Genomic DNA, 27,645 nt, shown 5'->3' with positions numbered 1-27,645 from the left:
TATGTCCTCTGTTGGGGAGGAGGGCCGTGAGGTGTCTTTCCCCATGTCCCCAGAGCCTCCCTGCCCAGGTGAGAGTTGTCTGGACAAGACCAAAAGGACTTGGCTGCTGTCAGAGCCTTTGCCCTGCTTCTCTGTGGCTGTGCTGTGGCTAGTGGGTGTGTGACTCTGGACAGCTGCGTGATTTGGAAATTCTAAAACACACGCAGCCCACTACACCCTCCCCTCCCCTGCAAACACACAACTTTTCTTTCCCTTAACTAAAAAAAGAGAGAGAGAGAGATTCATTCACTGAGCACATAATGGCGACCCTTTGTTCCCCTACCCCTCCCCCCCAATCCCAAGAGTGTTCCCTCTTGGAGCTCCTCTCTGGAGCCAAATTCCAGAGCCTGGGTTGCTAAGGCCCCTGAGAGAAATCAGGTAGAGGCTGTTTGAGGAGCCCAGGGCACAGCAGACAAACCGCTTCTGTCTCATCCTGCTGAGGATTCAGAGCCTTCCTCACCCTGCTGGCAGAGGACGGCAGGGCACAGCCCCCTCCCCGGAGCCCCCAGCCCTGCTCAAGCAAATGGCATCTCTCCTTCACCCCCCCCCAACTTGGGGCAGGGCCACCTCCAGTCCTGGGGGACCCTCCTCTCCACAGAGCATCTCGGGTAGGCCTCTGCTACAGAAAGCTCCCTTTAGACTAATTTTTCAAACTAAATCTGAGACCGGTCTTAGCCAACCTGGCAGGCTTGCTCAGGCCCAAGTCCTCGAAAGGAATAGACAGGCTATTTTTAGTGGGGACACATAAATGGGGCTTTGTTTTCTCTCCACGGAGGCTGAAATAACGGACGGGCAGGGGGAGGGCCGTGCTGAGACCCGGGTTCTCTCCCTCTCTCCCGCTTGGAGGCACAGACAGACCCGGAGGAAAACCTGCTCCCGCCGCCGTCAGTGATTCCCCACTCAGGTTATTTTTAGCCCAGGACAGTTTGGCCTCTAGCAGGAAACCAGAGAGGAATGCCTGTGAGCGGTTTCTCATCCTGAAATAATGGGTTTGTGGTGTTCCCTCAGACTGTAAGACTTCCTTTCCTCCACTGGGGACTGAGACCTCAGGCCTAGCCTTTGGGGAAAGTGTGAAGCAGTAAAAATTCATCTCTTTCCTCCGAAGCTCCTCAACACCACAGCCTCCTTCCCCAGGGGCCAGACCTCCACCATCTCTGGCGTGGTCTGGTCTTCAGAAAGCAACATCAAGACCCTTAACCTTTTTTTTTACTCCTTTCCACCACCAAAATGAACCTGGATGGGGTGCCTCGATAAGCTGGTTTCGTCCATACTTTCTAGTCCACCACCTGACTATCCATCCTTTATCCTGTTTGACGTTCCTAACGTTTTCGTGAACATTAGCTGGGCAGGTGACCTTTTCCAGGTTTTTTCAGAGGAGAAGCCAAGCCTCCGTGCATTGAGGGCCGTGCCCAAGGTCACACCACTGAGTCGCAGGGCTGGGAGTTCTTCATCATTCACAGCTTTCCTTTATTATGCCTGTTGACTCGCAAATGCTTATTAAAGCCAGTGGGTCTCATCGGGGGATGATCTTGCTCCTCTACCCCAAGGGGCACTGGGCAAGTATGGAGGCGTTTTTGGTTGTCACAGCTTGGGGTCAGGATGCTCCTGACCTGGTCCTGGGCAGGACCAGGGATGCCTCTAAACATCCAACAATGCACGGGACAGCCCCCCACCTTGAAGAATCATCCTCCTCAAATGTCAAGATGTTGAGGTTGAGAGACCCCAAGTTAAAGGAATGTTCTGTGCCAGATGCTAAGTTTATTCAGTCCCACCCCTGTCCCAAGCCTGCCAGGGATCAGTCAAGGATACCACCATGTATAGCACTAAGTAGAACACAACGTAATGGTTGTGGTGTCACAGCTACATACGGTGTTAGGGGAATTCCTAGCCCAGCCTGGAGGAGACAGGGAGGTAATCAGGGAAAGCTTCCCGTAAGAGCTGGTGCTTGGTTTCAAGGGTGGTGTCGCTTCTGCAGCCCCACACCATGAGACATTTCACAGGCACCTGCTGTGCCTCATCCCACAGGCAGGATCTGGGGAGGGCGGGTGTGCAGGACAGAGAGGAGCCTTCTTACGGCACTGAAGTCCATCGTCTGCTTTTCCCCTGGGGAGACTCAGACTCCATCCCTCACCCTATCTTTGTTTGACCTTCCCCATTGACTGTTTCCTAGAATCGATAAGAAAATGTCTGATGCTCAGGGCAGCTACAAATTGGATGAAGCTCAGGCTGTCTTGAGAGAAACAAAAGCCATCAAAAAGGCCATCACTTGTGGAGAAAAAGAAAAGCAAGATCTCATTAAGGTACGAGAGTTCCAGGGATCGGTGGCGGGGTGGGGTGGGGGTGGGGGGTCCCACGTGGATTTCTCCCGAGCACCTCTCTGTGCCAGGACTCGCGGTGTTTCTGCATTCTGCACAGTCACTGAGTTCTCACTGCTCGTTTTCTCGCACTTCCAGTCTCACAGAGTAGGGAAGGGAGGTTCAGAAGCATTAGGTGACTTGCATAAGGTCACGCCGCTGGCAGAGTTGCAGCAGGAGCCGGCCGCTCCAGTCCGAAGGGCATGTCCTTGCCGCTCACACTGGCCACCTGGCATCCTTCTCGGCCAGATAGGGAGGTGGTTTCAACATCGATAGCCCCCACATCAAAATGTAACATCTTCCTAAGCATTTCATCACCTGTTGTCTGTGCTGAGGACTGAACAAATGAGGGTCAGTGTGATGTCACGTGCCGGGCACTTTGCACGCATTGTGCCTCCCTCGTCTCTTTTTTTTTTTTTTTTTAAAGATTTTTATTTATTTATTTGACAGACAGAGATCACAAGTAGGTAGAGAGGCAGAGAGAGATAGGAGGAAGCAGGCTTCCCCGCCGAGCAGAGAGAGCCCGATGTGGGGCTCGATCCCAGGACCCTGAGATCATGACCTGAGCGGAAGGCAGAGGCTTTAACCCACGGAGCCACCCAGGCACCCCCGCCTCCCTCGTCTCTTACACTAGCCCTAGTTCACCCCTTCTCACAGCTAACAACTGTACAGCTCAGAGTCAGTGGTAGAGCCAGGATTTGAACCCATGAACATGGACTCAGAAGCCTGTTTTTTTAATCCCTGGACACTCCACCTCCCCTCACAGGAGCCACCCTGACCTCTGAGATACTGGGTGTGTTTGTGTTCCCATTGGCAGATTAGGAATCAGGCTCCTTTATCGTGAAGGAAGCTTTATGTGAAGCTTTATCCTTTTTGTGAAGGGAGCTTTATGGTCTCTGACAGAGAATGATCTTGAAGCTCTTGCCCAGGGCAGCAGCACGATGAAAACATCCAGGCCGTGTTCCTATTGTAATTAGCAATTAAGAGTGCTGAGTCTTCCGTCAGACAGACCAGGCCAAATCGTGCTCTGTCATTTGCCAGCCTTTCCATGGAAAAACTCCCTTATCGATAAAATGGGGCTAATCGTCAGTCTTTTCTCACAGGACCGATGTCAGGGTTCAGTAAGCTGGTGGTAAAGCTGACAGGTAATGAGAATCAGCTGTGCTAGCACCTTAGCCTGGTCACCTCTTTAAATCAGTATGATAGTCCCATGACATAGGACCTGTGGTTCTTCCTGTTTTTCAGGAGAGGAAACTGAGGCACAGAGTGCTTCATCAACTAGCTCAGGTCCCACAGCTGGGAGGTAGCAGTGCAGGGATTCCAAGTCAGGCCTTGTGGCTCCAGAGCCGGGGTCCATACCGGTCTCTCCCAGGGAAAAGCCCCGGCCCCGAGCAACTACGCCCTTGCTGCTAGCTCTTTACTTACCTTCCCGGAACGAGCGTGGCTTCCTACTGAATGATGCAGGGCAGAGTGGAGAGCACATGGAGGGTGACAGACCAGAGCTCCCTCCCAGGCAATTGTGTCGCTAACCCTGCCCTCCCCTCTTTAGAGCCTCGCCATGCTGAAGGATGGCTTCCGCACGGAGAGAGGGTCCCACTCTGACCTGTGGTCCAGCAACAGCTCTCTGGAAAGTTCAGGTTTCCCGCTGCCGAAACAGTACCTGGATGTGAGCTCCCAGACGGACATCTCAGGAAGTGTGAGTAGGCCGTGCGTGCAGGAGGCGGCTGTAGAGGGCTGCCACCTTCTTGTTTCGCACCTGAGGTGTGGACCGGTGTCTCTCTGTGGGCCTGGCTGTTAACTCAGCCTCCTGGAGCTCTGTTCTCTTGCAGACCTCTTGGCCCCAGGATGACATGAGGTGACAGTGTGAGGAAAAGCCAGTGCTGACTCCATGGTCCCAGGTGTTGCCTGGCCACGTGCTTGCATCTCTAGATGTTGCACAGAAAGTGGGTCTGAAGGACCAGGGTCTCTCTTGGGCTCCCTTTTTACAGATTTGTATCACCATTCTGTTTTTCTTTCCCCAGCTATAAAGCAGGTGATATCTTCCCTCTGTTTGTCCGGAAACATTACATGCAGCTTTCAGAAAGCTCAGGCTGGTCACAGTAGTAAATAGTGTGAGTGCCTTCCGGATTTACTCCATAGAAGTTTTAGAGCAGGACTGACCCACGGCCATCTGGCTCGTTTGGAGAATTTTTGTTTTCCTAGAGCAGGTGACATTGTGCAGACCCACCTCCCAGCCTCATGGCTAAATGCTATTCTTCCCTGGTTACTTCTGCTGTGTCCACACTTGTGAGGAGAAGCTCTGTCCATGTCTGCTTCGGTGAGCCCTGGAGCTTCCTGCCATTCGTGACAGAATGATGCGGCCAGTGGGCTCTGCCCTCCCTCTCATGCTACCCAGGTGTTCAGCTCCAAGCCACTGTAGGCCTCCCTGCCGGTTCCAGGACCTTCTTCTCAGTCACTCAGTGTTTCAGTCCTGCCTGCAGCCTCCCTGAGTTTTCAGCTGGGCCCCTCCCCATCTCTCCCAGGATGTCTTTCTTGTATATCGGTTGCCCCTGTTTCCTTCTGACCAGCTGTCCTCCATGCTGCTGGGGCTTGAATGGGCTCCAAGCCATTCGGGGCTGCAAGATGATATTCTGGGTGCTCAGCTTCTCTACTGGAAGTGATGGATGTCTGAATTTGGGGGTCTTCCCACAGCCTGCAGGAAGGAAAGTGTCTGCCCGACTAGCTTCCCTGCTATCACACAGCCAACTCAGTAATTGGGGGCTATTCTTAGTTACTTCCCACGCAAGCTGTCAAGTCTCTCATGAGCTCTTGAAATCCAACTCCGCACCGGCCACAATGGCCCTATAATTCCCGACTTTGTTCTTTCCCCCAGTTTGGCACGAGCAGCAACAATCAGTTGGCAGAGAAGGTCAGATTGCGCCTTCGATATGAAGAGGCTAAGAGAAGGTAATTAGGGGCTGGGGACGGGATGGCTCCAGTGACGACAACCACCATTGCACAGTGTCTGCTCCTTGCCTGACTTTTCACACACCTCCTCCTCTTTAATCCTCCACGATTATGATGATAAGGATTACAATCTTTATATTTTAACCCTCTCTGAAGCTCAGAGAAGAAATGACTGAGCCAGAGACACTTAACTAGGTAAAAAGTGGCACTGTGCTTTGAACCCAGATCTTTGACACCTCTGAGCCTTGTTCTCTTTCTACTTACTCGGCTCGGTTTCTGTAATCAGGGTTTTCCAGTGATCCTATGAGTAGCCTGGTTTGAAGGAGCACAGTGGAGGTTTTAGGGATAAGGTGAAACAGACCCTGGATCCTGAGCACTACAGTGTCTCCTGCCCAACGGGGAGCCAGCTGTGCTCACAAACTGTGTAGACCTCAGTTGGGATCCACTGCCACAAATAAAATTAAGACCATAAGCAAAGCTGTTATTTTTGGAGCATCCGTTATGTACCAGGTACTGTAGTAGAGCATCTTTATGTGTATCATCTCACTGAATTTTAAGAACAACCTGATAGCGTGGTTTGTATTATCTCCATGGTAGAGAAGAGAAAGGTAAGGTCTAAGATATTTTAGGACTTCTCAAGATGATGGAGTCGGATTCTGAACTCTGAATCAGAGTCTGGCTCCCAGTCTGCAATCTTCTTAAGCACGGAGCCAGCCTTCCTGGGAAGGAACCCACAGAGTGTGGGGTGATCGAAGCCAGGCATATCACATCCACATGCTACCTGGCCCACGGACATTTGACACCAGGCCACACAGAGTATGGGAGCACCCGTCTCTGCCCCTCTGCCAACTCTGTGTGAGCAGCAGAACCCTTTGTAGCCGTGACAGAAATCCAACAGAAACTAGAAGAAGCGGAAAAGGGAATTTGTTGGCTTATTGAATTCCCAAGTTGTAGAATAAACGAGCTTCAGGCACAGCTGGATCTAGGGATTCAAATCATGTTACATAGACTCAGTTTCTCCCCTCTCCACCCTGCTTGCCTTTGTGTTGACAGACTTTCCTAACAAAATGTAAAGGTGACCCCCAGCAATTCTAGAGTTATATACTATCGGGGTAGTAACCCCAGCAGAAGGAGGACCTGCCTTTCCCAACAGATTTGATGGGTTTTGAGTTTGAGGCTCCCTGGCTTTTCCTGGTGAACCAATCATTGTTGCAGAGTTGGAGGAATTAGAATTCTCTGAAGGTCTACGCATGGGTCATGTGCCTAACTCTGGGAAGGGGATTGAGATCAGCTTTGTGGGAACCAAATGGCTTAAGTATGGGAGGAGTGATTTCCCAAAGAAAATGTGGAGTATTGTTAACAGAGGAGGAGAAATTAGATCCTAGTCAGGTAGAGAAAACACACTGTGCATTATTTCAGCTCCCCCTAGAGGCCCAGCAAAAGAGCAGGACTTCTGCATTTGGATGGCCCCTTGTCCCCTCTGAAGGGGACCACTCTGAACCCTGGATCCATTCCAGCCTACAGTAATGCCTATCTTAGAGGATCAGTTCTGGAGAGACCCAAGGACTGCAGTCTTCCCTCTGGGGTTGAGCCATTAAACTTCTCATCGCAGAGCTTCCTGGCTCATGTGCCATTACCCAGCTTCAAACCCTCTTTTCACCCAGAGGTAGTTTAAGTGTCAAGGACCGAGCGGTCCACTGGATGGAAAGCAGAGGCTGCAGGACTTGAAGAAGGGAGGGCAGGTGGCTGTAATGAAAAGTCTGCATACTAAGTTTTGTCATGTGTGCATTTCTGCAGAGCGAGTCTAGTGCTTTTCATCATATCCACCAAAAGGTGGGTAGCCCAAAGGTTAAGGAGCACAGGGGAAAGCTCCACTAGAAAGTACATGTAAGCATTAAGCATCAATCACCCCTTCAGTGCACCACCCCTAGTGGAGCCCCTGCCAGACCTGCCCAGACCACTCCATCCTCAGAGTGGCGAAAGCTACAAAGTTGTCCCAGGTTACTCTCTTTGTGAATGTGGCATATAAATTAATCAATTCCAAGAATTCCTCTGATGCACTTGGCTGGGAATGAGCAAACCCAGATGTGTTTGTCTGCCTGGAATTTTCACGACACACTGTGGAGATTTTGTCCCCAGCAACGTTTCTATAATTGAAAGGTTGGGCCACACATCTGCAGGTAAGATTGAACTGAGAGTCCAGAGGCCTGGGCACACGTCAAGTGCCAGCCGTGTTTATGCCATGCAGGATTCAGTGAGCCATGTCCCCTGTGGCCCTCTGTCCTGCGGCCTCACCGCCAGGTCTTATACACACTGTAGGGGTTGGGTGGGGCAACAGTGTGATGCCGAAAGCCTTCGAGAAGGTTGAATCCAAAAGGATTAGGTCACGATCCCTTTGAGATCTTTGTAGCACTCATCTTAGTTACATTGTAAATCTCATTTTGGTCCAAAGATAACTTTATTTCTGTCCAGCACTTGGCAACATATAAAGAGCTCTGGGTGGTGAGTTTTCATTCGGTTCTCATAACCCACCTTGCAGGTTCCATTACTGACCCCACCTTACAGGTGAGGAGACTGCATCTCAAAGAGATTAAGGGATAGAGCTCCCAACTCCTTCCTTTTAATGTTCATAAGTACCTGCGGTGTACCAGGCCGTGTGCTGGAAACTCACATTACCAACAATCTAAGACTCTCCGGCTCAAGGTCTCTGACCCCAGTCTCTGGACTGGGAACACCCAGTGAGCAGCCACAGCGTGCGCTGTCATTGCAGTGGGCTCCCCACGGCCGGTGGCTGAGCACCTGTCCTGTGCCGGCTCCTCTGGATGCGTTAGTGGCTCATTTTCAGAGCAAGGCTCAGGGAGTTTGCCCGACGTTATACACCTAGTAAGTTGTCAAACCAGGTAATAAAACGGTAGCAGCAGAAGCATTCATTTGAGTGCTTACTCCGTGCCAAACACCGGGCTTTTCGAGTTCCTGGAATATGTCTAAAGCCTCCCACCATAGCTCTATGACAAAGGAGTTTTCGTTATTCCCTTCAGAGACACGCAGCGACTTGCCCAAGGTCACATAGCTGGCGGTAGGAGCCTATCGCCTGGTGATGAATCCAGCTCTCTGTTCTACCAGGCTCGTGTCCCTCAGGGCAAGGACATTGCTTTGTTGACATCTCCTCCCCACCCCTGCAGAGCCTACTCATTTTTGGCACAGGGGAGGCACCACATGTGTTTGCTAGATAAAAATAGGTTCCTTGAGACGACATGCTGGTCCAGTGAAGACAGTCACCATCAGAGATGGCTCTGAGGCTGTCACGGCTCCTTGTACATAACCTTGAAAACACAGCCTGTGACCCTGCTCCCGCAGCGCCCCTGGGCACACCCGTCACGCTCGCCTCTCCGCCCACAGGATCGCCAACCTGAAGATCCAACTGGCCAAGCTTGACAGTGAGGCCTGGCCAGGGGTGCTGGACTCAGAAAGGGACCGGCTGATCCTCATCAACGAGAAGGAGGAGCTGCTGAAGGAGATGCGCTTCGTCAGCCCCCGAAAGTGGACACAGGGGGAGGTGGAGCAGCTGGAGATGGCCCGGAAGCGGCTGGAGAAGGATCTGCAGGCAGCTCGGGACACGCAGAGCAAGGCCCTGACGGAGAGGTACAGCTGGGCTGGGGCCAGGAGCAGGCATGGGACCCTACCTACAGTCTGTCCTGTAGCCCAGGCAGGGGGAGAGGCGAGGGGGGCCGCCTGGGACACCAGGGTTCCACCCTAGGAACACCCAGTGTAGAGATCCCACAGCTCTCTGAAGTAGCCAATTGGGGAAGATGATTCGCCGTCCAGAATGCCAGCTCCCTGGGAGTTCGCACAGGGAATCCTAGTACTGAAACGTCTGCTCAGGTGCAGGTTTTCAGAAGTTGTCTTGTGACTAAGGTCAGCTGCACAACCCTATGTAAGGGAGACCAGTCACTGGCCAACTTTGTGACGGTGACTCCGTGATGCAGAAGTTCCACGAAACCATGCATACTCTTTCTCTGCATTGTAGCCTCTGAGGCTATCTCCCTTACATTGCGTTTCTTGTGACGGTCACGACCCACCAAGCTAATGTCGCCTCAAGCGGAGGGGTTGCCCTTTGCACTTTGCAAAACCCTAGTTTAGATGGGGGTGCAAAGTGAGATGCTTCTAGGGGCCAGGCAGGCAGTACCAATGCTGGAGGCCCTCCTGGTGGCAGACTGGGTCAGGCTGGCGTGCGCAGACCCCGCTTGCCTCAAGTGGGTGCCAACTCCCACCTCCAGCAGGTGGGAATTCGGGCCTTGAGTGGCCAGAGGTCCCCACACTTCACGAAAAGAGTTGTTTGCATTTTTAACTTTTAACCCCCGGCAGCTAGTCCAGTAACTTTAAAAAATACTGTGAAGGCCAAATCGCCTTCATCTTTGGGTGTGGTTTAGCTCAAAAGCCACTGGTTTGTGTTCTCTGGATGACAGACTTCATTTCCTTCAGGGTCCCCCCGAGCTCCACACCCACAATGCACAGAGCACAGCCCTGTGTTGAGAGTAGGCCCTGCAGTCCTTAGGTCTCATTCATTCTGTCCATCGGCCCATCATTGGTTCATTTATTTGCGAAATATTATGATGCGCGTATTCTCTGTGCAAGGCAGTTTGGAGGATTCAGAAACTATTAAGTGGCAATCCCTGTCCCAATGCCTTTAAAAGCTATCCTGGTTATTTTCACTTATTTTGGCAGCAGACTTTGAGCAAAGTCCCTGCCCTTCAGGAGCTTCGAAGTGAAGGAGGTGATTTTCAAACGTGTGTGTGTGTGTGTGTGTGTGTGTGTGTGTGTGTGTGTGTGTGTGTGTCTAGGGACAGGGATGAGCAAGGGAGTTGAGAGGCAGAAGCCTGGTTGATAAAGCAGGTGAAGTGGCAGCAGGCCAGGCGTCCTAGGTGCCTGGGTGCACGCTCTCTTCGTCACCTCGTGATGGGCCCTGAGATACCTTCAGGGAGGCTTCTGAGCTCGACAGCACCCGACTCGCGATCCTACCCTAGCCCTGAATAAGCCCCCGCTGCACATCGCGGGGTGCCAGGTGGATCGAGGTGAGCGGCCTTTGCCCGGCCTCTTAGAAGCAGGTACATCAGAGCCCAGTGCTGATGGCTGCCAACAGAAGAGAGAGGAGAATGCCAGCCCAGCCATCTTTTGTCCGTGCCTACAGCCATTCACTTCTGGTCCCGTGTTTGTCTGTGTTCATCCCCCGGACTCTGTTGTTCTCTCTCTAGGTCTCTTTCTCTCCCGTTGTTTCTCCTGTTCCTCTGTCCTGTCTCTCTCTCTGACCGGGAGAGTCATACTCCTCACCCTCACACATCAGCTGCTCCACTCCAGGGGCCTTTGAGGACAGGAATAGACTCATCCAGAAGCACCCCACAGGCCTGCCAGACCTCAGCCACAGACATCTCAGCACCCCACGTCCTACCCCCCTGCTTCCACCCTCCCTTTCCGTGGGCCCCCCAGCACCACTTCTGAGAGCTGCTCTGCATCACACACAGGGGGCTGGGTAGAGCACGGACGCCCTTGGCCTGTCCCCAGGGACCAGTTCCCCAGTCTGAGATGCAGCCCAAGCACTTGCATTGTGAGCCAAGACCCCAGGTATGGAGCTACAGCTTGTGGGGGTTCCAGCTCCACCTTCTGGATCCTCTCCCTACTTCCACGCTGGATGCATTCGTGGCTTCCCAGCATGTGCCAGGCATCACACGCAAATGCCATACGGCCTGCCGAGCCTAGCGCCCCCGGAGGAGGGCCCGGCACCTGTGTATTGCTCCAGGTGGCTACTCCCCCACGCTCAGGAAGTTGAGGGCCCCCAATTCCTGGTCCCCTTGGCATCCTGGCGGGGCTCCGATGGGACCTGTGTTTTCTCCCAGAACACATCTCTGTGACATTTCTCCCAAAGAACAGGAAAATGAAGATAGAAATGGTGAGCCCCAGCTGCTTGTTGGCCCCGCAACCCCACAGCCTTCCAGGTCTCTGCTCTGAAGGAGAGTCAGGAGACTCCACAGCCCTCTCCGTTCTGTTGGGTCAAGGGTTTTGTGCACTGTGGGCTCCATCTGCTGGCCCGCCGCCTGCCGCGCCAGCCCCAGGCAGGACTCTGGAGAACAGCACCAGGGATCGAAGCGGCCGAGACCCAGGCCAAGTCCCTCACGACCTTGCTGAGCTGTGTAGAGCAAGTTCTGGTCTTTGTTGCAGAGCCTGGGTTGGAGGTCTCGGTGTGTTGATGGAGGTTTGGCATGGTTAGGTTTTTCCATGAGAAGGAACTCTTTCTCCCAGGCCCTAGCCTGGACTGGGTCAGTCAGTCCCTCTAGCAAGGTGGCATAAGGGGATATAAGCCCTACAGTGGAACACGTCTGTCTGTGGGAGATAGAGCAGGCAGGTCTTTCAGCAGAGAGAACGAATTTCACCTCCCTCCCCTGGGAGAAAGTGGCCCTTGCAGCAAATACTGCGAGGAGCGCGGGAAGAGACTGGAAGAGCAGGACACGCTGGTGCAGCAGCTCCGTGTGCCTAAAACCACCTGCGAGCCCTCAGAGATGCAGATGCATGGACCCTGCCCCAGACCTTCTGATTCAGTAGATCAAAGTAGGACCCAAGAAGGAGCATTTTTTTTTTTCCCCAAGAAGGAGCATTTAATTATCACACCTCTCTTTACGCTCTAGGAGGTCTGCAGAGCACACACTGAGAAGCCTAAATAGTGGCTCCTTAAGGGAGCCCACGTCCTGAGTTTGTGAGGGCACAACCTTGCCTGATGGAGCCCCTCCCCGGTCAGATGCTGGTACCTTGGGTGGGGCTCACTCCAGTGGTTGGAGGGGGCCGTTCTGGGGCCAGCACACTCCCAAGCTGCCCTCCATGTGGTATTTCAGGAGAGGCTGGGGGCTGGGGGGTGGGCCTGGATCCATCAGGTTCTTCTAAAAGCAAGGATTTTGCTTCCAGGGAGGTCTTTATACCCGCTTTCAGCCATGCCTCCGTGCAGATCTTTGCTCCCGCGTTCCAGGACACTGCACCACACTCACCTGCCCCTTCTCCGGGCTCTCTGGGCCCACTCGCTCGGGCTCCTTTGCCTGCTATTGCCAGTCCGTTCAACCGTGCGGTGCTGTATATACTCAGAGCTTGGTGCTGGCCCCTTCCTTTTCCCCCATTATATTTTACCCTACGGTGGTGCATTCGTTTGTCAGGGCTGTCAAACCAGAGTACCACAAAATGGGTGACTTTAATAGAAGAAATGTATTCTCTTACAGTTCGGGAGCCTGAAGTCTGAGACCAAAGCGCTGCCAGAATTGTTTCTTTGGAAGTTTCTCTCCTTAGCTTGACGACGGCCATCCACACATGAACATCTGCTATGTCTTCACTTGGTCTGCTCTGTGTGCAGAGTCTGTGTCCTAATCTCCTTTTATAAGAACTTGGGTCGTGTTGGATTAGGGCCCATCAGTACGACCTCATTTTAGCCTTAAGTCCTTGAAATTCTTTTCTCCAAATACAATCCCATTTTGAGACAGTGGGTCATTAAAACCTCAGTATATGAATTCTGGGGTAGGGGGCCATAGTCTAATCCATAGCAGATGGTCCTCTCTTCCGCGCAGTGATCCATGTGTTGGGGGCTCCGCACCTTCACAACAGCCCAGCTGTTCGGCGTTCGTGCCCACACATCCATAAGAGAACTCTTCTATTCCCATGGGCTGCCCCGCGCCTCACCTTCCCGTCTCCGCAGGAGCCATCTCAGATCTGTTCAGTTGCTAGTGGCAGGTACCTCAGTCTTCCTCTGAACTCCCTCAGCCTTTCCCCTCATCCAGCCCGTGACCTTTCTCTGTCCACTCCAGTGTCACCCTGGCCCACGCCATCGTAGCCACCCCAACGTCTTGTCCCTGCCTCCCATCCACAGCCTCCTACCCCTTTTCCTCACGGCAGCCATGGTGACCTTAAAATGAAAGAGTTCCCTGCTGTGATTCCCTGCTTGGAATGTTCTTTCCCCTGCACTTTTCCTGACCACCTCCTGTCCATCCTTCCTATCAGCTTAAATGTCTCTACTAGTCAGCAGGTCACCTGCTACAAGAAACTACCCCCAAATCTCCATGGTTTAACACAGCAGAAGCTCGTGTCTTGCCTACGTAGCATCCAGTCAAGTATGTGTGGCTGACAGGCAGGCTTCCATGTGTTTGGTCTTTCAGGACCTTCAGGACCCAAGCTCTTCCCACCTCCCCTCTTAGAGCCCTCCGGGCAGCTGGGGGGAAGATCCACCAACTTAACCACATCAGCCTAATGGGCCTTCCTCACTCATATCCTGTTGGCGGAAACCCTGTCCCATGCTCCACCCGCTCAGAAGCTGGGAAGCTGGGAAGCTGTGAAGGGGTCCGGCTGTGGGCCCAGGGAGCGGAGGAGAGCATAGATCTACCAACAGGCCCAGCCATACAGTCTTCTGCTCAGAAAAGCCCACCTGCCAGTCTCCACTGGGTCTCTCCCATGTTCTTTTCTGCCATTCTGTACGTTTTCCTCATAAACCTTGACACACAGCGTGTCAATTAGATACTAGAGATCCGAGTAGTCTCTTAATATTTGCCCCCCACCCCCCAGCAGAACGTAAGCTCCGTAAGATAGAAACTAGTTCTGTTTCACTCACATCTTTATCCCTAGTGCCAACGACAGTTTCTGGTGTGAGGCAGGCACTCAGCAGATATTGGCGGGTAGCTGGGGGCCAATGGATGGGAAGGAAGGGGGAGAAAGAGAGGGAGGGATGATTGGGTGGAATTCTAATTCTGCCACTAATTCTCTAGCTTGAAGTAAATTATTTAACTCTAAGAGCCTCCGTCTCCTCATACGTAAAGTGGTAAAGCCATTTTTGCTATGCAGGATTATTGTGCAGATGGATTAAGGCTATGTTATACGTTTCCTAGCACAGCCCCTGGCACGTAGTAGGTGATGAGTATAGCCATTACTAGAGGTTCATATGTGGAGGCCCTGTTTCCCCAAACGTGGTAAAATGCTTCCAGAAGATTCTTGTGTATGTGACTGTGGGTCTGTGTACATCTCTGCAAGTACCTGCCTACGATTCCTCGTTCAGGTGGACAGAGGCTGGATCTCCTGGGGCTCCCCACTCATGCCCTCTGTCCCTTCAGGTTAAAGTTGAACAGTAAGAGGAACCAGCTGGTGAGAGAGCTGGAGGAAGCCACCCGACAAGTCGCAGCTCTGCACTCCCAGCTGAAAAGGTGAGTGGCAGGCCGTGAGTGTGGCCGCACGGCTGGGCTCTGCCCTTCCAGTGTGCTCCACGGCTTGAGTGTGGGCATTTCAAAGCACCGCAGGCAGATGGTCAGGCTGGTGGGCTTGGGCTGGGCCCGGCGTGGCCAGGGGCTGGGTCCTCCAGCTCTCTGGACTATGGTGCCCTCCGTCCTTCTGCCAGCACCAAGGAACAGGCCCCCATTGTGTGTCTCACTGACATCTCGAATACCTGCCCACCCACTTTCCCGACACACAGAGCACAGGCCTCAGGCCTGGGCCTTGGTGGGCAGCAGCGCATTGCTGGGATTTAATAACATTTTGTTCCATCAGAGATGTGTCATGCTTGCCTTCTATTTGCAGTAAGTGATGCTGCTTTTTCCAATCACACTTAGGATATAAAGTTTCCTTTTAAGATAAACATATTGATGAGTAATGACCGAGTTTATCTGAGGAAAACTATCAAGAAATAGGGATGGATTCATACAGGGAAAAAGTGTGAAAATGGACTAGGGCCGGTGGAGGCTTGGGAGACAAGGGAAGGTGGACTTCTAAGGCAGCTGACTTGGGTCTGAATCCCGACTCTGGCACTTTCTGATTATGTGGGCTTCTGAGGGTGTCCTCTTTAGTGAAACGGGGGTGCAGGGTCTCCCCTGAGACTGTCAAGAGGGTCTAACAAAAATGGTGTTGTAAGTGGCCGTGGTGCTGTTCCAAGCCAGGAAGGAGGTTCCAGATGGCCCACTCCGTTCTGCGTTACTCACCCTCTCTTCTCTCCCTGCCCCCAGCCTCTCAAGCAGCATGCAGTCCCTGTCCTCAGGCAGCAGCCCTGGATCCCTCACGTCCAGCCGGGGCTCCCTGGCCGCCTCCAGCCTGGACTCCTCCACGTCAGCCAGCTTCACTGACCTCTACTATGACCCCTTCGAGCCACTGGACTCAGAGCTGCAAAGCAAGGTGGAGTTTCTGATCCTGGAGGGGGCCACGGGCTTCCGGCCCTCGGGCTGCATCACCACCATCCATGAGGACGAGGTGGCCAAGACCCAGAAGGCGGAGGGGGGCAGCCGCCTGCAGGCCCTGCGCTCCCTGTCTGGCACCCCGAAGTCCATGACCTCCCTGTCCCCCCGCTCCTCCCTCTCCTCTCCATCCCCGCCCTGTTCCCCTCTCATTGCCGACCCCCTCCTGGCTGGAGACGCTTTCCTGAGCCCTCTGGAGTTTGAAGACCCAGAGCTGAGTGCCACTCTCTGTGAACTGAGCCTCGGCAGCAGCACCCGGGAGAGGTACCAGCTGGACGAACCAGGAACGGAAGGCAAACCACTGGGCCAAGGTAGAGAGCATCATATCCAGAAGGGGGACCACAGGGAGGGAGGAGGGTAGGACGTGCCCTCAGGCCTGAGCACAGATGCCAGTGATAATTGTGGTCATTCACTGACTGCTTTCTGTGTGCCTGGCCTTCACATCTCTATCAATTCATGAATCATTCAGTAGGCACTTTTTATGTGCTTACCGTGTTCTGGGTCCTGGGCTAAGGGGGTTTTCCGTGGTGGACTCCTTCACTCAACAGATATTAAGTATCTATTAAAACTAAATACCAGTTTATTAAAATTTTAAAAAAATTTTAAAAAAATAAATTAAATTAAATTAAAAAAAAACAAAAAAAAAACTAAATGCCAGGTCTTGTGCTCATGGATGTACACAGGTTCCTTCATTCATTCAACAGATAGGCCATGTGCCAGGCACAGGATTAGTCATAAGAATACAGCGTTAAGGGACGCCTGGGTGGCTCAGTTGGTTAAGCGGCTGCCTTCGGCTCAGGTCATGATCCCAGTATCCTGGGATCGAGTCCCACATCGGGCGCCTTGCTCCGCGGGGAGCCTGCTTCTCCCTCTGCCTCTGCCTACCACTCTGTCTGCCTCGCTCGCTCTCTTTCTCTAACAAATAAATAAATTAAACAAAAAAAAAAAGTTAAGAATACAGCGTTAAGGGCAGGCAAGCTCAAGGTCCCTGTCCCCAGGAAGTTCATGTGAAATGAAGGCATAGAAAGTCACACTGGTCTGTCAGACCAATGAAAGCCCTAGAAGGAAAATTAAACGGGATGCGGTGGGGCCATTCCGATTGGGGTGGGGCTGCACATTCAGACTGGGCTGTAAAGGAAGGCGACATTTGAGTGGATGGTTGAAGAGTGAGAAGGAGCCAGCCTTGGGAAAAGAAGGAGCTAAACCTCTGAGGCCAGCGTTTAGAGGTCGCCAGCAAACCAGAGAATCAGGCAGAGTCTGGGTCATTTGAGGCCTGGTGGGCCATGCTAGGGAGTTAGGATTTTATCTTATTAGCAGCAGGGACCCATGTGATCGTTTGAATCGGGGAATGATATGATGAGGCTCCCATTCTGCATGGGGTCGGAAAGAACATTTTGCCATGGATTGAGATTCAAATTGGAATCTTCAAGACAGAAATGCTGACAATATAGCTAAGATTTGTCAGGAGAGAAACTCTTCATTTTTTTTGCAGCAACTACATATTAAATTATAATAGTTAGCATTTATTGGGGCATGTTATGTGATGGGTAATGTGCTTTATACAGTGAAATAGGTTATTTCTATTAATGCCCATTTCACAGATGAGGAAGCAGGTTCAGAAAGGTGGTATTGCTTGCTCTAGGTCCCCCAGCCAGCAGGTAGGGAAAGAAGGGATTGGAACCTGGGTTTTCCCGCCCGAGCACCCAACCTCTTGATCATGGCACTCCTCTCTAGATGTGAGGCGGCTCTGTGTGTTTGCTCCTGAGACACTCTGGTGCTTACTGGCCCCACCATGCCCATCTGGTGTGAAGGTCAAAACTGAGCCGGGTGCCCAGGCAGCTCACCTGCGGTTCCCAGGCTTTCCTGGCCGTGTTATTAAATGCAGGTATACAGCATACGGTCACTGTTATGTATTTACTCATTTAAGCCTCATAACAACTCTGTGAGATGGGTGCAATTTTTATCCTCATTTACAAAGGAAGTGGGGCCCAGTAAGGTCAGTGTCATGGCTAGGAAGTGGTAGAATTGGACTTGCACCAGGACCACCTGTGCAGATCCACACTAAGATGTACCGGCTTTGTATGCGCAGGGCTCCTCCTCCTGGCTCCTCATGAGGCCAGGTGGGAGACGCTGGACCCATCTCAGCCTTAAGGCTCCAGGACTAGGCAGGATGGCTGCTGCGATGCCCAGAATTATCCGTCCGAGTGCAAGGGCCAGTGGGAGCAAGGTGGGGGGAAGATCAGATTTCCTGGTTAATTAAAGGCTCCGCTGGGTGAGTGCCAGCCATTTCCTTAGAAGAGGAGCGGAGAGATCCCTGGGGCTCCCTCATCAGGAAGGGAGTCTTGCTGAGTGCTCTCAAACAAAAATAAAAATAGGCTTCCTACCACAGCAGGTGGCCAACTTCAGAAAATTGCCCCCTGGAGAGGAGCGGGTGCGGGCGGAACCTCTGGGGAGGCTCCTAAAGCTCCTGACAGTCTGTCAGAGGCTGGCGTCGAGCCAAGTAAGGGGCCCAGCAAGGTGCCGGAGCGTCCCCCCTCCTCCCTGAGTGTCCTTGGGACTTGTGGGCTGAGGACCGCACATGTCTCAGGACGGGGTTTTCCTTCGCGCCGTCTCCAATCTCCAAACGCCATCCCCGCGGTGAGCGATGCCAGGCTGAGCTCTAACGCTAAGCAGGTTATGCGATTAGTGCCGCTGTTCAGTCAGCAGACAAATTAATCTCCTTAAGTGGCTTAGTGGAGGGTGGAGATGCGTGGGTCTAAAGGCGGGAGGTCTCCGCTGGCCGCAGCAGGCGTGGGACGCGGGCTGGGAAAGCTGCACCCAGATGGTCTCTTGGCTTCCCGCAGGCTCGCTGTCCCCATCCCTTCCCTCAGGCTGGGCTCCCCCCAGTCTCTTCTTCGGGCTGCCCCGGGGTCTGGCACCCAGCGGGCGCTCCAAATGCTGGCTTTGGGGTTGAAGGGCCTGAACCCAGTCTTCCCCACTGCATGGAGCTCAGGAACTGTCCTGTCCCTCTTGATAGCTCAGAGCCTGGCAGTGGGCCTGGCTCACCATCAGTGCTTGCGACTTAGGGGAAGAAGGAATGTGCAGCATGGGCCAAGTGCCTGGTTGGAGCCCTGGGTCGGAGACTTTTGAGGGCCTCTGTCAAGGGCAGGGGAGCTGAGGAGCAGACTTAGGAATGGGATGGAATAAGCCGAGTGGTAAAATCCTCCCTTGTTTTCCTCTTGCCCCTCCCAAGGGTCCAGGGGCTGTTATTTTGCCCCAGATCTATAGGGATCGATCTAGAAGTCATCAGCACAGTGATGCAAATGAGCATTGCAGTAAGGATAGTGGTACTGAATTTCGGTCGAGTGCTTTCCTGCATCAGGCTCTGTACTGAGGACTTCACTAGAATGTCCCATTGGGTCCTCCCAGCAGCCTCATAGGGTAGGTGTTACTTTCCCCATTTTACAGAGAAGGAATCGGCGGCTCTCTGGCCATGTCCCAGCGTCACGTAGCAGTAAGTGGTGGAGCTGAGATGTGCACCCAGGCACTTGGGCTTCCAAGTCTGGGACGTTAAACGACAGAACCCTACACCCCAAAGCAAGGCAGGACCTTGCTGTTGAGTTCAGAGGTGGTACTGGCAGGACCGCCTTAGGACAGAGAGTAGATCAAAAGTGTATGTTGCAAAGACAGTGTCCTGGTTTTTTAAATTTTTTTTAAATTTTTTTTTTTTTTTAAGATTTTATTTATTTATTTGTCAGAGAGAGAGAGAGAGTGAGCACAGGCAGACAGAGTGGCAGAGGGAGAAGCAGGCTCCCTGCGGAGCAAGGAGCCCGATGTGGGACTCGATCCCAGGACGCTGGGATCATGACCTGAGCCGAAGGCAGCCGCTTAACCAACTGAGCCACCCAGGCGTCCCAGTGTGTCCTGGTTTTTGAATCCTGCTTTGCCATCCTTCCTTTTCCCCCCTTCCTCCTCCAGCTATGAATACAGCCCAGGGGTGCAGCCTGAAAGTGGCCTGTGTCTCAGCTGCTGTGTCAGATGAATCCGTGGCCGGGGACAGTGGTGTGTATGAGGCTTCTGTGCAGAGGTGGGTCCCTGAGTCTTGGCTCTCTTTGGGAAGTCTGAGAATGCAGAGCCCGGGTCCCCTCTGGTATGTGGGAGGGCATGGCCAGGTGACCCCACCTTCCCCTCCAGAAGCCCTGTTTAGGATGTGTTGAAGATGCACACAGCACTGCTCCTCCTGGGGCTGGGGGCACGTCACATTTGCGGGAGTGCTGGAGCCTATAGCTAAGGGGGCAAGTACTGGACAAAGGGCAGCCCCTTCCAGAGAGGAATCCTGAGCAGTTGTGGGAAGGAAGGGTCTGTAGGGAGTCTGAGCTGACCTAAACTTCCCTCCTTGAGGACCCAGCTGCACCCTGCCAGAGAGAACCCCGTGTCTGGAAAATGGCCCTAGGTGACTGCAGGGAAGCCTGACCCTCTTCTTCCCTACGTTGCCTTCCAGATTGGGTGCTTCAGAAGCCGCTGCTTTTGACAGTGATGAATCAGAAGCAGTGGGTACAACCCGGGTTCAGATTGCCCTGAAGTAAGTGACTGGGAGGGCGAATGCAGAGGGGGTGGTTGGCAGCCTCCTCCCAGCCTTGACCTTCATGGCTGCCCAGGGGAGGAAGGCAGAACCAGCAGGACCTGCCAGGAGCTATGGTCTCCCAACTAAAGGGGGCCGACGCTCTCCCTCCCTCTCAGCTCCACATTTTACAAGGGTTTAAAAATGAGGTCTTGAAGACCTTGCAACTTGCCCCAACTCACGGAACTGGCCGATGACAGCACCAGACCCTGACTGAGACCTCCAGCGTGTCAGTCTGTTTGGTCACTGTTGCTGTGGCTTTTTGTCTTACCATCCCATCAAGGTTTCCACCCGCTGGGGGTTGTAGCCCAGATTTGTTATTCTTGTGGTTTTCACTCGGTGCAAGATGACCTCGATATTATTTTCAGTAGAAATAAATGGCCAACATTTAAATATCAAGAAATTTCAGATAGCGCAATCTTCTGACTTCTCTTTAAAAATTGAGACTGACAGCTCTGTACCTACACCCCTGCATGGCAGCAAAGCCCGGGCCCTCTGCCTCCGGGGCTCACCACAGCCCCCCGAGCAGCCAGCGGCCACATCGGTGATCATTAAGAGAGAGAGAGATGTGTCACTCACAGGTGCTCCATATGCCCCTTTCCATTTCAGGTATGATGAGAAGAATAAGCAATTTGCAATATTAATCATCCAGCTCAGTAACCTTTCTGCTCTGCCGCTGCAGCAGGACCAGAAAGTGTGAGTATATAGCTGACGGGGTGTCTGTCACCCTCTCAGCCTCTGTGGCTTTCCCCGGGGGCACCGTCCTGCTCAGTCCTGCTCCGACAGTGGGCCGTGTGTGTGTTTAATACATGTGACCGTCGTCATGCCACGCGTCCGTACCGTGAGTGCGGATTCAGGCGTGATGGTGAACTCACTAACTGTAAAGGGAAGCACTCTCCACGGCTTAGTTCCTTCCCAAGTACATTGTGAGCACCTGCCGTGGGCCAGCACAAGAATGGGGTGCTGAGCACATCCTTGCCCTTGTGAACTCGAAGCCTTATGAAGAAGGTGGTCATGGCCCCTTTTGTCTGCTCTAAGCCCAAGTATTCCACGCAGAAGGAGATGAGTCTGCCGTTCTCAAGAGTCCGTGCCCGGCGCTGGGCTTCTGTCGGAAGGGTGTGATGGCTCTTACCTTACAGGGGATGATGCAGCGAACACTGCCCTGTTTGCCTGTTGGCTCTTCCCACTGCCCACCGGCTCTCCATTGCATTGCATTTCCTCTGCCCACATGTCTCTCCTTTGACTAGACGGTAGTCGTTGGGGCAGCAACAGGAACTCCTATTTCCGTCGTCTGCCCCCAGCCAGCATCTGAGGCTGCGATGTGTGGGAAGCAGAAAGGCGGGAGGAAAGCCGGCCAAACAGAAGGACGACAAGATGGGACGGCAGCGTCGTTTTCAGTCTTCCGCTCTTACGAACAGAGCCAGAATGAATGACCTGCTCCGTATCTCATGGGTTCTTGGGCAGGGGTATCTGTGGGAGAGTATCCAGACGCCGGCTGAATGGGTCACGGGGTCAGCGCTTCTGGGATTGTCCCCTCTGCGGGGCTGGAGCGTTTTGCCTTCCTACCAGCGGTTGTGTAAGGCTTCCCGAGTGTTAGCAAGCAGCCTCGCTGCTGCTTCTGCGTACAGAAGTTTGCACACTGTTGGCCTCAGGCTCCGCCCACTTTGAGGTTCTGGGGATTGGGGGGATTCAGAAGAAGGAAGAGTGATGTGTTATCCGGGGGCCCTTTCTGCTTCCCTTACGAATACCTGCACAACCCCTTGAGAATTGGGGACTCCCCACTGCTACGTGCTGAGGGATTTACAGCAACCGTTTAGCCCAACACATCAGCCCAGATCCGGGCTGAGCTGGGCTCTCCTCTGTCTCCCTCTAGGAACATTCGCGTAGCTATCCTTCCCTGCTCCGAAAGCACCACCTGCCTGTTCCGGACCCGACCCCTGGACGCCTCAGACACCCTCGTGTTCAATGAAATGTTCTGGGTGTCCATGTCCTATCCAGCCCTTCACCAGAAGACCTTAAGAGTCGATGTCTGTACCACCGACAGGAGCCATATGGAGGAGTGCCTGGTGAGGGCTCTGTCTGTCTGTCTGGCCTTCTGTCCTTCTAGGGATGGGCTCACCGCGCAGTTTAGGGAGGAGGCTTAGAGAAAACGCAGGCTATGGCGTCAGCACAGCTCATCCTGGGTTCCAGGCAGGGAACTCTGGGGCAGGCGAGCAGCGTTCTCACACTCACGGGGAGCAGGGGGCGAGGAAGTGGGAAGCTCCTTTCTGAACCCCGCAACTAAGGCCGTGTCCCTTGTGCCTGAGGCTGCGTTACCGACGCCTCTTAATTCTCTGTCTCGTATCTACAAAATCCAGCTAACACTGCCTACCTCACAGATGGCTCTCTGAGGATTAAATGAGGATTAAAGCAGAGTTTCTGGAACTTGAACATGCACACAGGTTACCTGGGGCTCTGGTTAAAAATGCAGATTCTGATTCAGCAAGACTGGGGGCAGGCGGGGACAGCAGGAGTTTCTGCATTTTTATTCAGTTCCCAAGCACTGCCGATGGCTGCTGCTCCCCACAGCAAGTAAAACAGTGATGTGTCTGTGCAGACTAGATGCTCACTAGCTCTCATTTCCCACTCCTGCCCCTCCTCAGCTGGGGTGCAGAACAACATCATCGCCGTTTATGTTGTTGATACTGTTATTGGCAATAATGCGATAGCATCCGTAGATTGAAGGGAACTGCCGTGGCGGATGCTGAGCTAAGCTGCATACATGTGGTTTCTCTATCCTCACTGCAATCTTATGGAACAGGTACTGTTACGTCAGTGAGGAAACTGAGGAACAGAGAGGTCACAGAACTTTGCGGGGTCACACAGTGGCTGGAGCGATTAGAACCTACAACAGGTCCACTCGCACTGCCCACTCATGTCAGCGCCATTGGAGCCCACAGCTAGGACAGTGACTGAAGACTGGCAAGCAGGGGAGGCACTGGATATTAGAGCAGAAAGCTTTTCTAAAGCCAGTCTCTTCTGCTGAAGCACTTCCTAAGCCCTGGGAATTCCTCAATGAGAAGAGAATCCTATTCTCTTCTCCTAATTGGATGTCTTTTATTCCTCCTTCCTAATTGAAGTCTGGCCATTGCTGGTTGCCATGGCAGCAGCCAAAGCGCTCATCCCACTGTGGCTTGTCTCCGTCTGTGGCCAATGGGAAACCTACTTTCCTGTTTCCTGTGGGGATGTGGAGTGTCGGGCTGCCGTGTTTTGGTGGTTAGAGAAGCAGGCGAGGACGTGGGACTCGAGGAGAAAGGCTGTGTGCTCCCACGCGGTCTCCCTACAGTGCTGGGTTTGGGGAATCCCTGGTCTCTTGGGAGCTGCCTCATCAGCCAGCCTGCAGCAGTGGTCCCCATCCTGAGCAGCGTCCGTGTCTAGGACTGTGCTAAGAACTCTGTGTGCAACATCGCACTCAACCCTCCCAGCAGCCTGAGGAAGAGATGTCAGGATTGTCTCCATCTGACAGATAAAGGATCAAGGCCCCATGGGGTGCCCGGGTAGCTCAGTGGGTTAAGTGTCTGCCTTCAGCTCAGGTCATGATCCTAGGGTCCTGAGATAGAGCCCCACATTAGGCTCTCTGTTCAGTGGGGAGTCTGCCTCTCCTCTCTGCTTATACACTCTCTCTCTCTCGCTCTCGCTCTCACTCTTTCTGTCAAATAAATAAATAAAATCTTAAAAAAAAAAAAAAAAATCAAGGTCCCAGAATGCTAAGTAGCCTGCCCAGGCCATCCATCAAGTTGGTGGAGAAGCCTGTTTCCTTTGCAGCTTCCTTCCACACAGGCATTGTACTGTCCTGCCTCTCAGGGGGTTCCTGTGTCCCCCCCGCCCCCAGACCTGAGTTATGGGGTAGGATGAATACGAGGCCTGCCTTCCCCAATATCTCAGGCAACAGTTCTGCCAAATGCTTGAGTATGGCCTAACAGGGATCACAGGCTCTCCAGCTGGGCCCTGGTTGTTCACGCCCTGTTCGTCCACTCCCAGCTGCTAAGCTCAGTGCTACTCGGCGCAGTTTCTGTCAAGAAAGCCCATTTCCAAAAAAAAAAAAAAAAAAAAAAAAAAAAAAAAAAAAGAAAGCCCATTTCCCAGGCCCCACTCCTATCCCATAGGTAACCATTACAACAAAGAGGCTCCCTTGCCCCGTTTCACCTTGCCTTCCCCACTGGGGAAAACCCCCGCCCTGTCAAAGTGAACTCTTCTTCACCCCTGCACTTGGAGGGAAACACAGCCAAGCCGTGGGGTCTCATTTTAAAATGGTAGTCATATGATGGACACTGGGGATGCTGGGGAGGGTATGTGCTGTGGTGAGCACTGTGAATTGTGTAAGACATGAATCCCAGACCTGTACCCTTGAAACAAATCATACATTATTTGTTAATGAAAAAATAAAATAAAATGAAATAAAATAGTAGTCCTAGGGGTGCCTGGGTGGCTCAGGCAGTTAAGCATCCAGCTCTTGGTTTCGGTTCAGGTCATGATCTCATGGGTCATGATGAGGTCAAGAGCCCCAGGAGCCCCATATCAGGCTCCGTGCTCTTCCCCTCCCCCCAACACAAATGTGCATGTGTGCTCCTGCTCTCCCTTTCTCTCAAATAAATAAATAAATAAATCTTTTAAAAAAATAAAATTGAGATCATAAACCTCATTAGGGTCATGAGCCCTAATGCTACTCAGCACCGATACTGCCTCTCCCTAGGCCCATTGCCTTCCCCTTGTCCCAGGGGCAATTCCTACCCTCTCCTCTGTCCTCACATTTCCAGCAGCAGCTTCTCCAGGTCAGGCTTCCCTTGCTGAGGCCCTTGCCTCACTCGATCTTGCCGTTCTCCTGGCTCTCACCTCGGCACCCCCCCCCCCACTCCCCATCTGAAGCAGGCTTCTCTCAGGGACACCACGGCACTGGTGACTGGGGCTCTGTCCTCTCGCCAGTCCTTCTTCCACTGGATCTGGCCTGTCAGTATACCAACATGCTAGGAATGCCCCAATGCTTAAAAAGAAACCCAAAAAGAAAAGAAAAAGGAAAGAAAAAGGGAGAGAGAGAGAGAAGCTTTTTACCCATTTCTCCCTCCAGCTACTACCTTGTTTTTTTCCTTTATAGTAAAATGTGGAAAGGGTGTTCATGTTCTCTCTGGAAACCAGCTCACGTGGGATTCCGTCCTCACCATTCCACTAGAAGTGTGCTCAGTGAGGTCATCGGGGGCCACTGCTCCGTCCTCTTCTCCCTTGGCCGGTCGGCTGTGTTTTTTCAGTCGCTCTGCTCGGCGAGTCTTCCTCGGCATCCATTGCCCTGACTTGGCCTCCAGGACACCTCACTCTCGGCGTCCTTCCCTCATCACTGGCTTCTCTGTCTCCGCTGATTCTTCTCGGTTCCCCAACTGCTGTATGTCGGAGGACACCAGGGCTCAGGTCTCGCCCTTCCGCCTTTTCCATTCGCATCCCCTGCCCCGGTGATTGAGAGCCTCGTTCTCTGGCGTCCACCACCATGCCAGATATCTGGCTCCAGCCGGGGCCTCTGCACGCGCAGCTGCCTTACGCTCCCGCTGTCTGTTCTACATCTTCTCTTGCCTGTCCGGGAGGCATCTCAGATAAACTTGTCCGCAAGCACACCCTTGATCTTTTCTTTTGCGTCTTCATTGTCCCAGCTGACAGCAACCCCGTCCTTCCACTGCCCAGGCTGGGGACCACAGGGTCATCTTTGACTCCTTTCTTCCTCTCCACCCCACATCCGGTCCTTTAGAAACTCCTGGCAGCTCCATCCTCAAAAGATCCCAGCTGTTAGATGTTGATAGTGGGGGAGGTTGTGTGTGTTGGGGGACAGAGGGTGTATGGAAACTCTTTGTACTTTCCACTCAATTTTTTTTTCTGTGAACCTAAAACAGCTCTAAATAATAAAGTTTAAAAATAATAAAACTAAAAATCCTCTGCAAAAAAAAAAAAAAAGATCCCAGCCATTTATCACTGCCCACTGCCCCACTGCCATCTGTCCTTTCCTCCCTTCATCTCTTAATATGGAAGCCAGAGTGAGCCTGTTAAATTGCAAATCAGTGCGTCAGACTCCTTTAACCTAAAACCTTAGGGTAGCTTCTGTCCCCACCTAGAGTCAACTCCTGGGCTCCTGGCCTGCCCCCTAAGGCCCTCGGGGATTTGCCCCTATTACTCTCCCAGATTTCATCCCAGGATGACTCTTCCAGCCTCCTCATGCCCCTTGAATACATCAGCATGCTCCCCGCTCTAGGCCTTTGCACTTGCTGTCTCCTCTGACTGGAATTCTCTTCTCCCAGATACTGTTAGGCAAGGCTCACTCCCCTGCCTCATTCTGGGCTTGACCCAAAAGTCACCTTCTCAGTGAGGTCTTCCTTCCACCCTATTTAAAATCACCGTCCCTTTCCCCCTCTCTTATCTGCCCCCGCTCCCCTCTCTCTCTATTCTTTTTCTCTGCGGCACGTTCCCCCTTTGTTTATATCACAGATTTTAGGGGATACATGATTTTCACATTTTATCAAATCTCTAAAATCAGGATGCACTTTATACTAGATGACGGGTCATAGTTTTTTTTTTTTTTTTTTTTTTTTGACGGGTCATAGTTTAATTGGCAACTAGTTTTCTTTCTTAGAGTGCATGAAATAGTATATTGTTTAATTAATGGCATCTTAGAGTCCCATGAAATACAATCTAGTATTTACTTTCAGTTTGTTTATCTGATTCCCCCAGGCTGGAATGTGAGCTTATGAGGGCAGAGATTTTTATCTGCCTTAAATCTTCCTGTATCCCCAGCACCCAAAACAGTGTCTGGCACATAGAGGCTACTTAGTGTGTGTGTGTGTGTGTGTGTGTGTGTGTGTGTGTGTGTGTGTGTGTTGAATAAATAAATGAATGCCTTCAAAGCGAATCGTTTACCAAAGTAGACCATATTTTCACCCATGAGCCAGCCCAAAATACACGGTGTATCTTGTTGGAATTACTAATGATCTGATGGCAGTGTCACACCTCAAAGCTGTCATTATGTTCATTCCCCCTTACCCCTTGAACATGACCTGGCATGTTCTGAACCATGATGTCTGATGCATTTGTCTGTCTTTGAGCCCCTTGGGGGCAGAACTTTGCCTTACATGTTCCCGTGCAAGTCTGCTGTGAAGTGCTCAGAGGACATTTATTAAATGAATAAATGAGTAATACACACACATTTGTGTATATGTAAATGTTTTTCAGGTGCCTAAAATGCACCGGCCGTTTAACACCTGAACTGACTCTAGTCCTGCGGGTAGGAGTTGTGTACCTCGTTTTCCCCACTTACTCACCACTGTTGTAGAAATCAGCCGTTAGCCACCCATTGGGTTTGCACGGCCCGTACCATGCCCTGGTCCATCCTGACAGAAGGAAAAACTGGGGGAAAGGATCCCAGGTGGGTTGGAGAGGCCCCTCCTCATCCCAGGGGCCA

The 27,645-nt window shown here is 52.5% G+C and overlaps 1 protein-coding gene across 3 annotated transcripts in view; it reads left to right on the top strand.

The window, feature by feature from the left end:
• The window catches only part of WWC1 (WW and C2 domain containing 1), a 151,454-nt gene that overhangs the window by 97,675 nt on the left and 26,134 nt on the right, over window positions 1-27,645 (top strand). For all 3 annotated transcript variants that reach the window (XM_080804766.1, XM_080804765.1, XM_080804767.1), the window contains exons 6-15: window positions 2,210-2,339; window positions 3,943-4,089; window positions 5,266-5,339; window positions 8,739-8,981; window positions 14,468-14,557; window positions 15,350-15,885; window positions 19,532-19,640; window positions 20,055-20,135; window positions 20,784-20,870; window positions 22,048-22,240. In XM_080804766.1, the coding sequence (XP_080660892.1) occupies window positions 2,210-2,339; window positions 3,943-4,089; window positions 5,266-5,339; window positions 8,739-8,981; window positions 14,468-14,557; window positions 15,350-15,885; window positions 19,532-19,640; window positions 20,055-20,135; window positions 20,784-20,870; window positions 22,048-22,240 (1,690 nt within the window). The remainder of the gene's footprint in view (window positions 1-2,209; window positions 2,340-3,942; window positions 4,090-5,265; window positions 5,340-8,738; window positions 8,982-14,467; window positions 14,558-15,349; window positions 15,886-19,531; window positions 19,641-20,054; window positions 20,136-20,783; window positions 20,871-22,047; window positions 22,241-27,645) is intronic.

The sequence above is a fragment of the Martes martes genome (assembly GCF_963455335.1).
Source record: "Martes martes genome assembly, chromosome: 5".
In the NCBI taxonomy this organism is placed as follows: Eukaryota; Metazoa; Chordata; class Mammalia; order Carnivora; family Mustelidae; genus Martes; species Martes martes.
The sequence above is the reverse complement of the archived record's forward strand: the minus strand, read 5'-3'. Positions and strand labels throughout refer to the sequence as shown.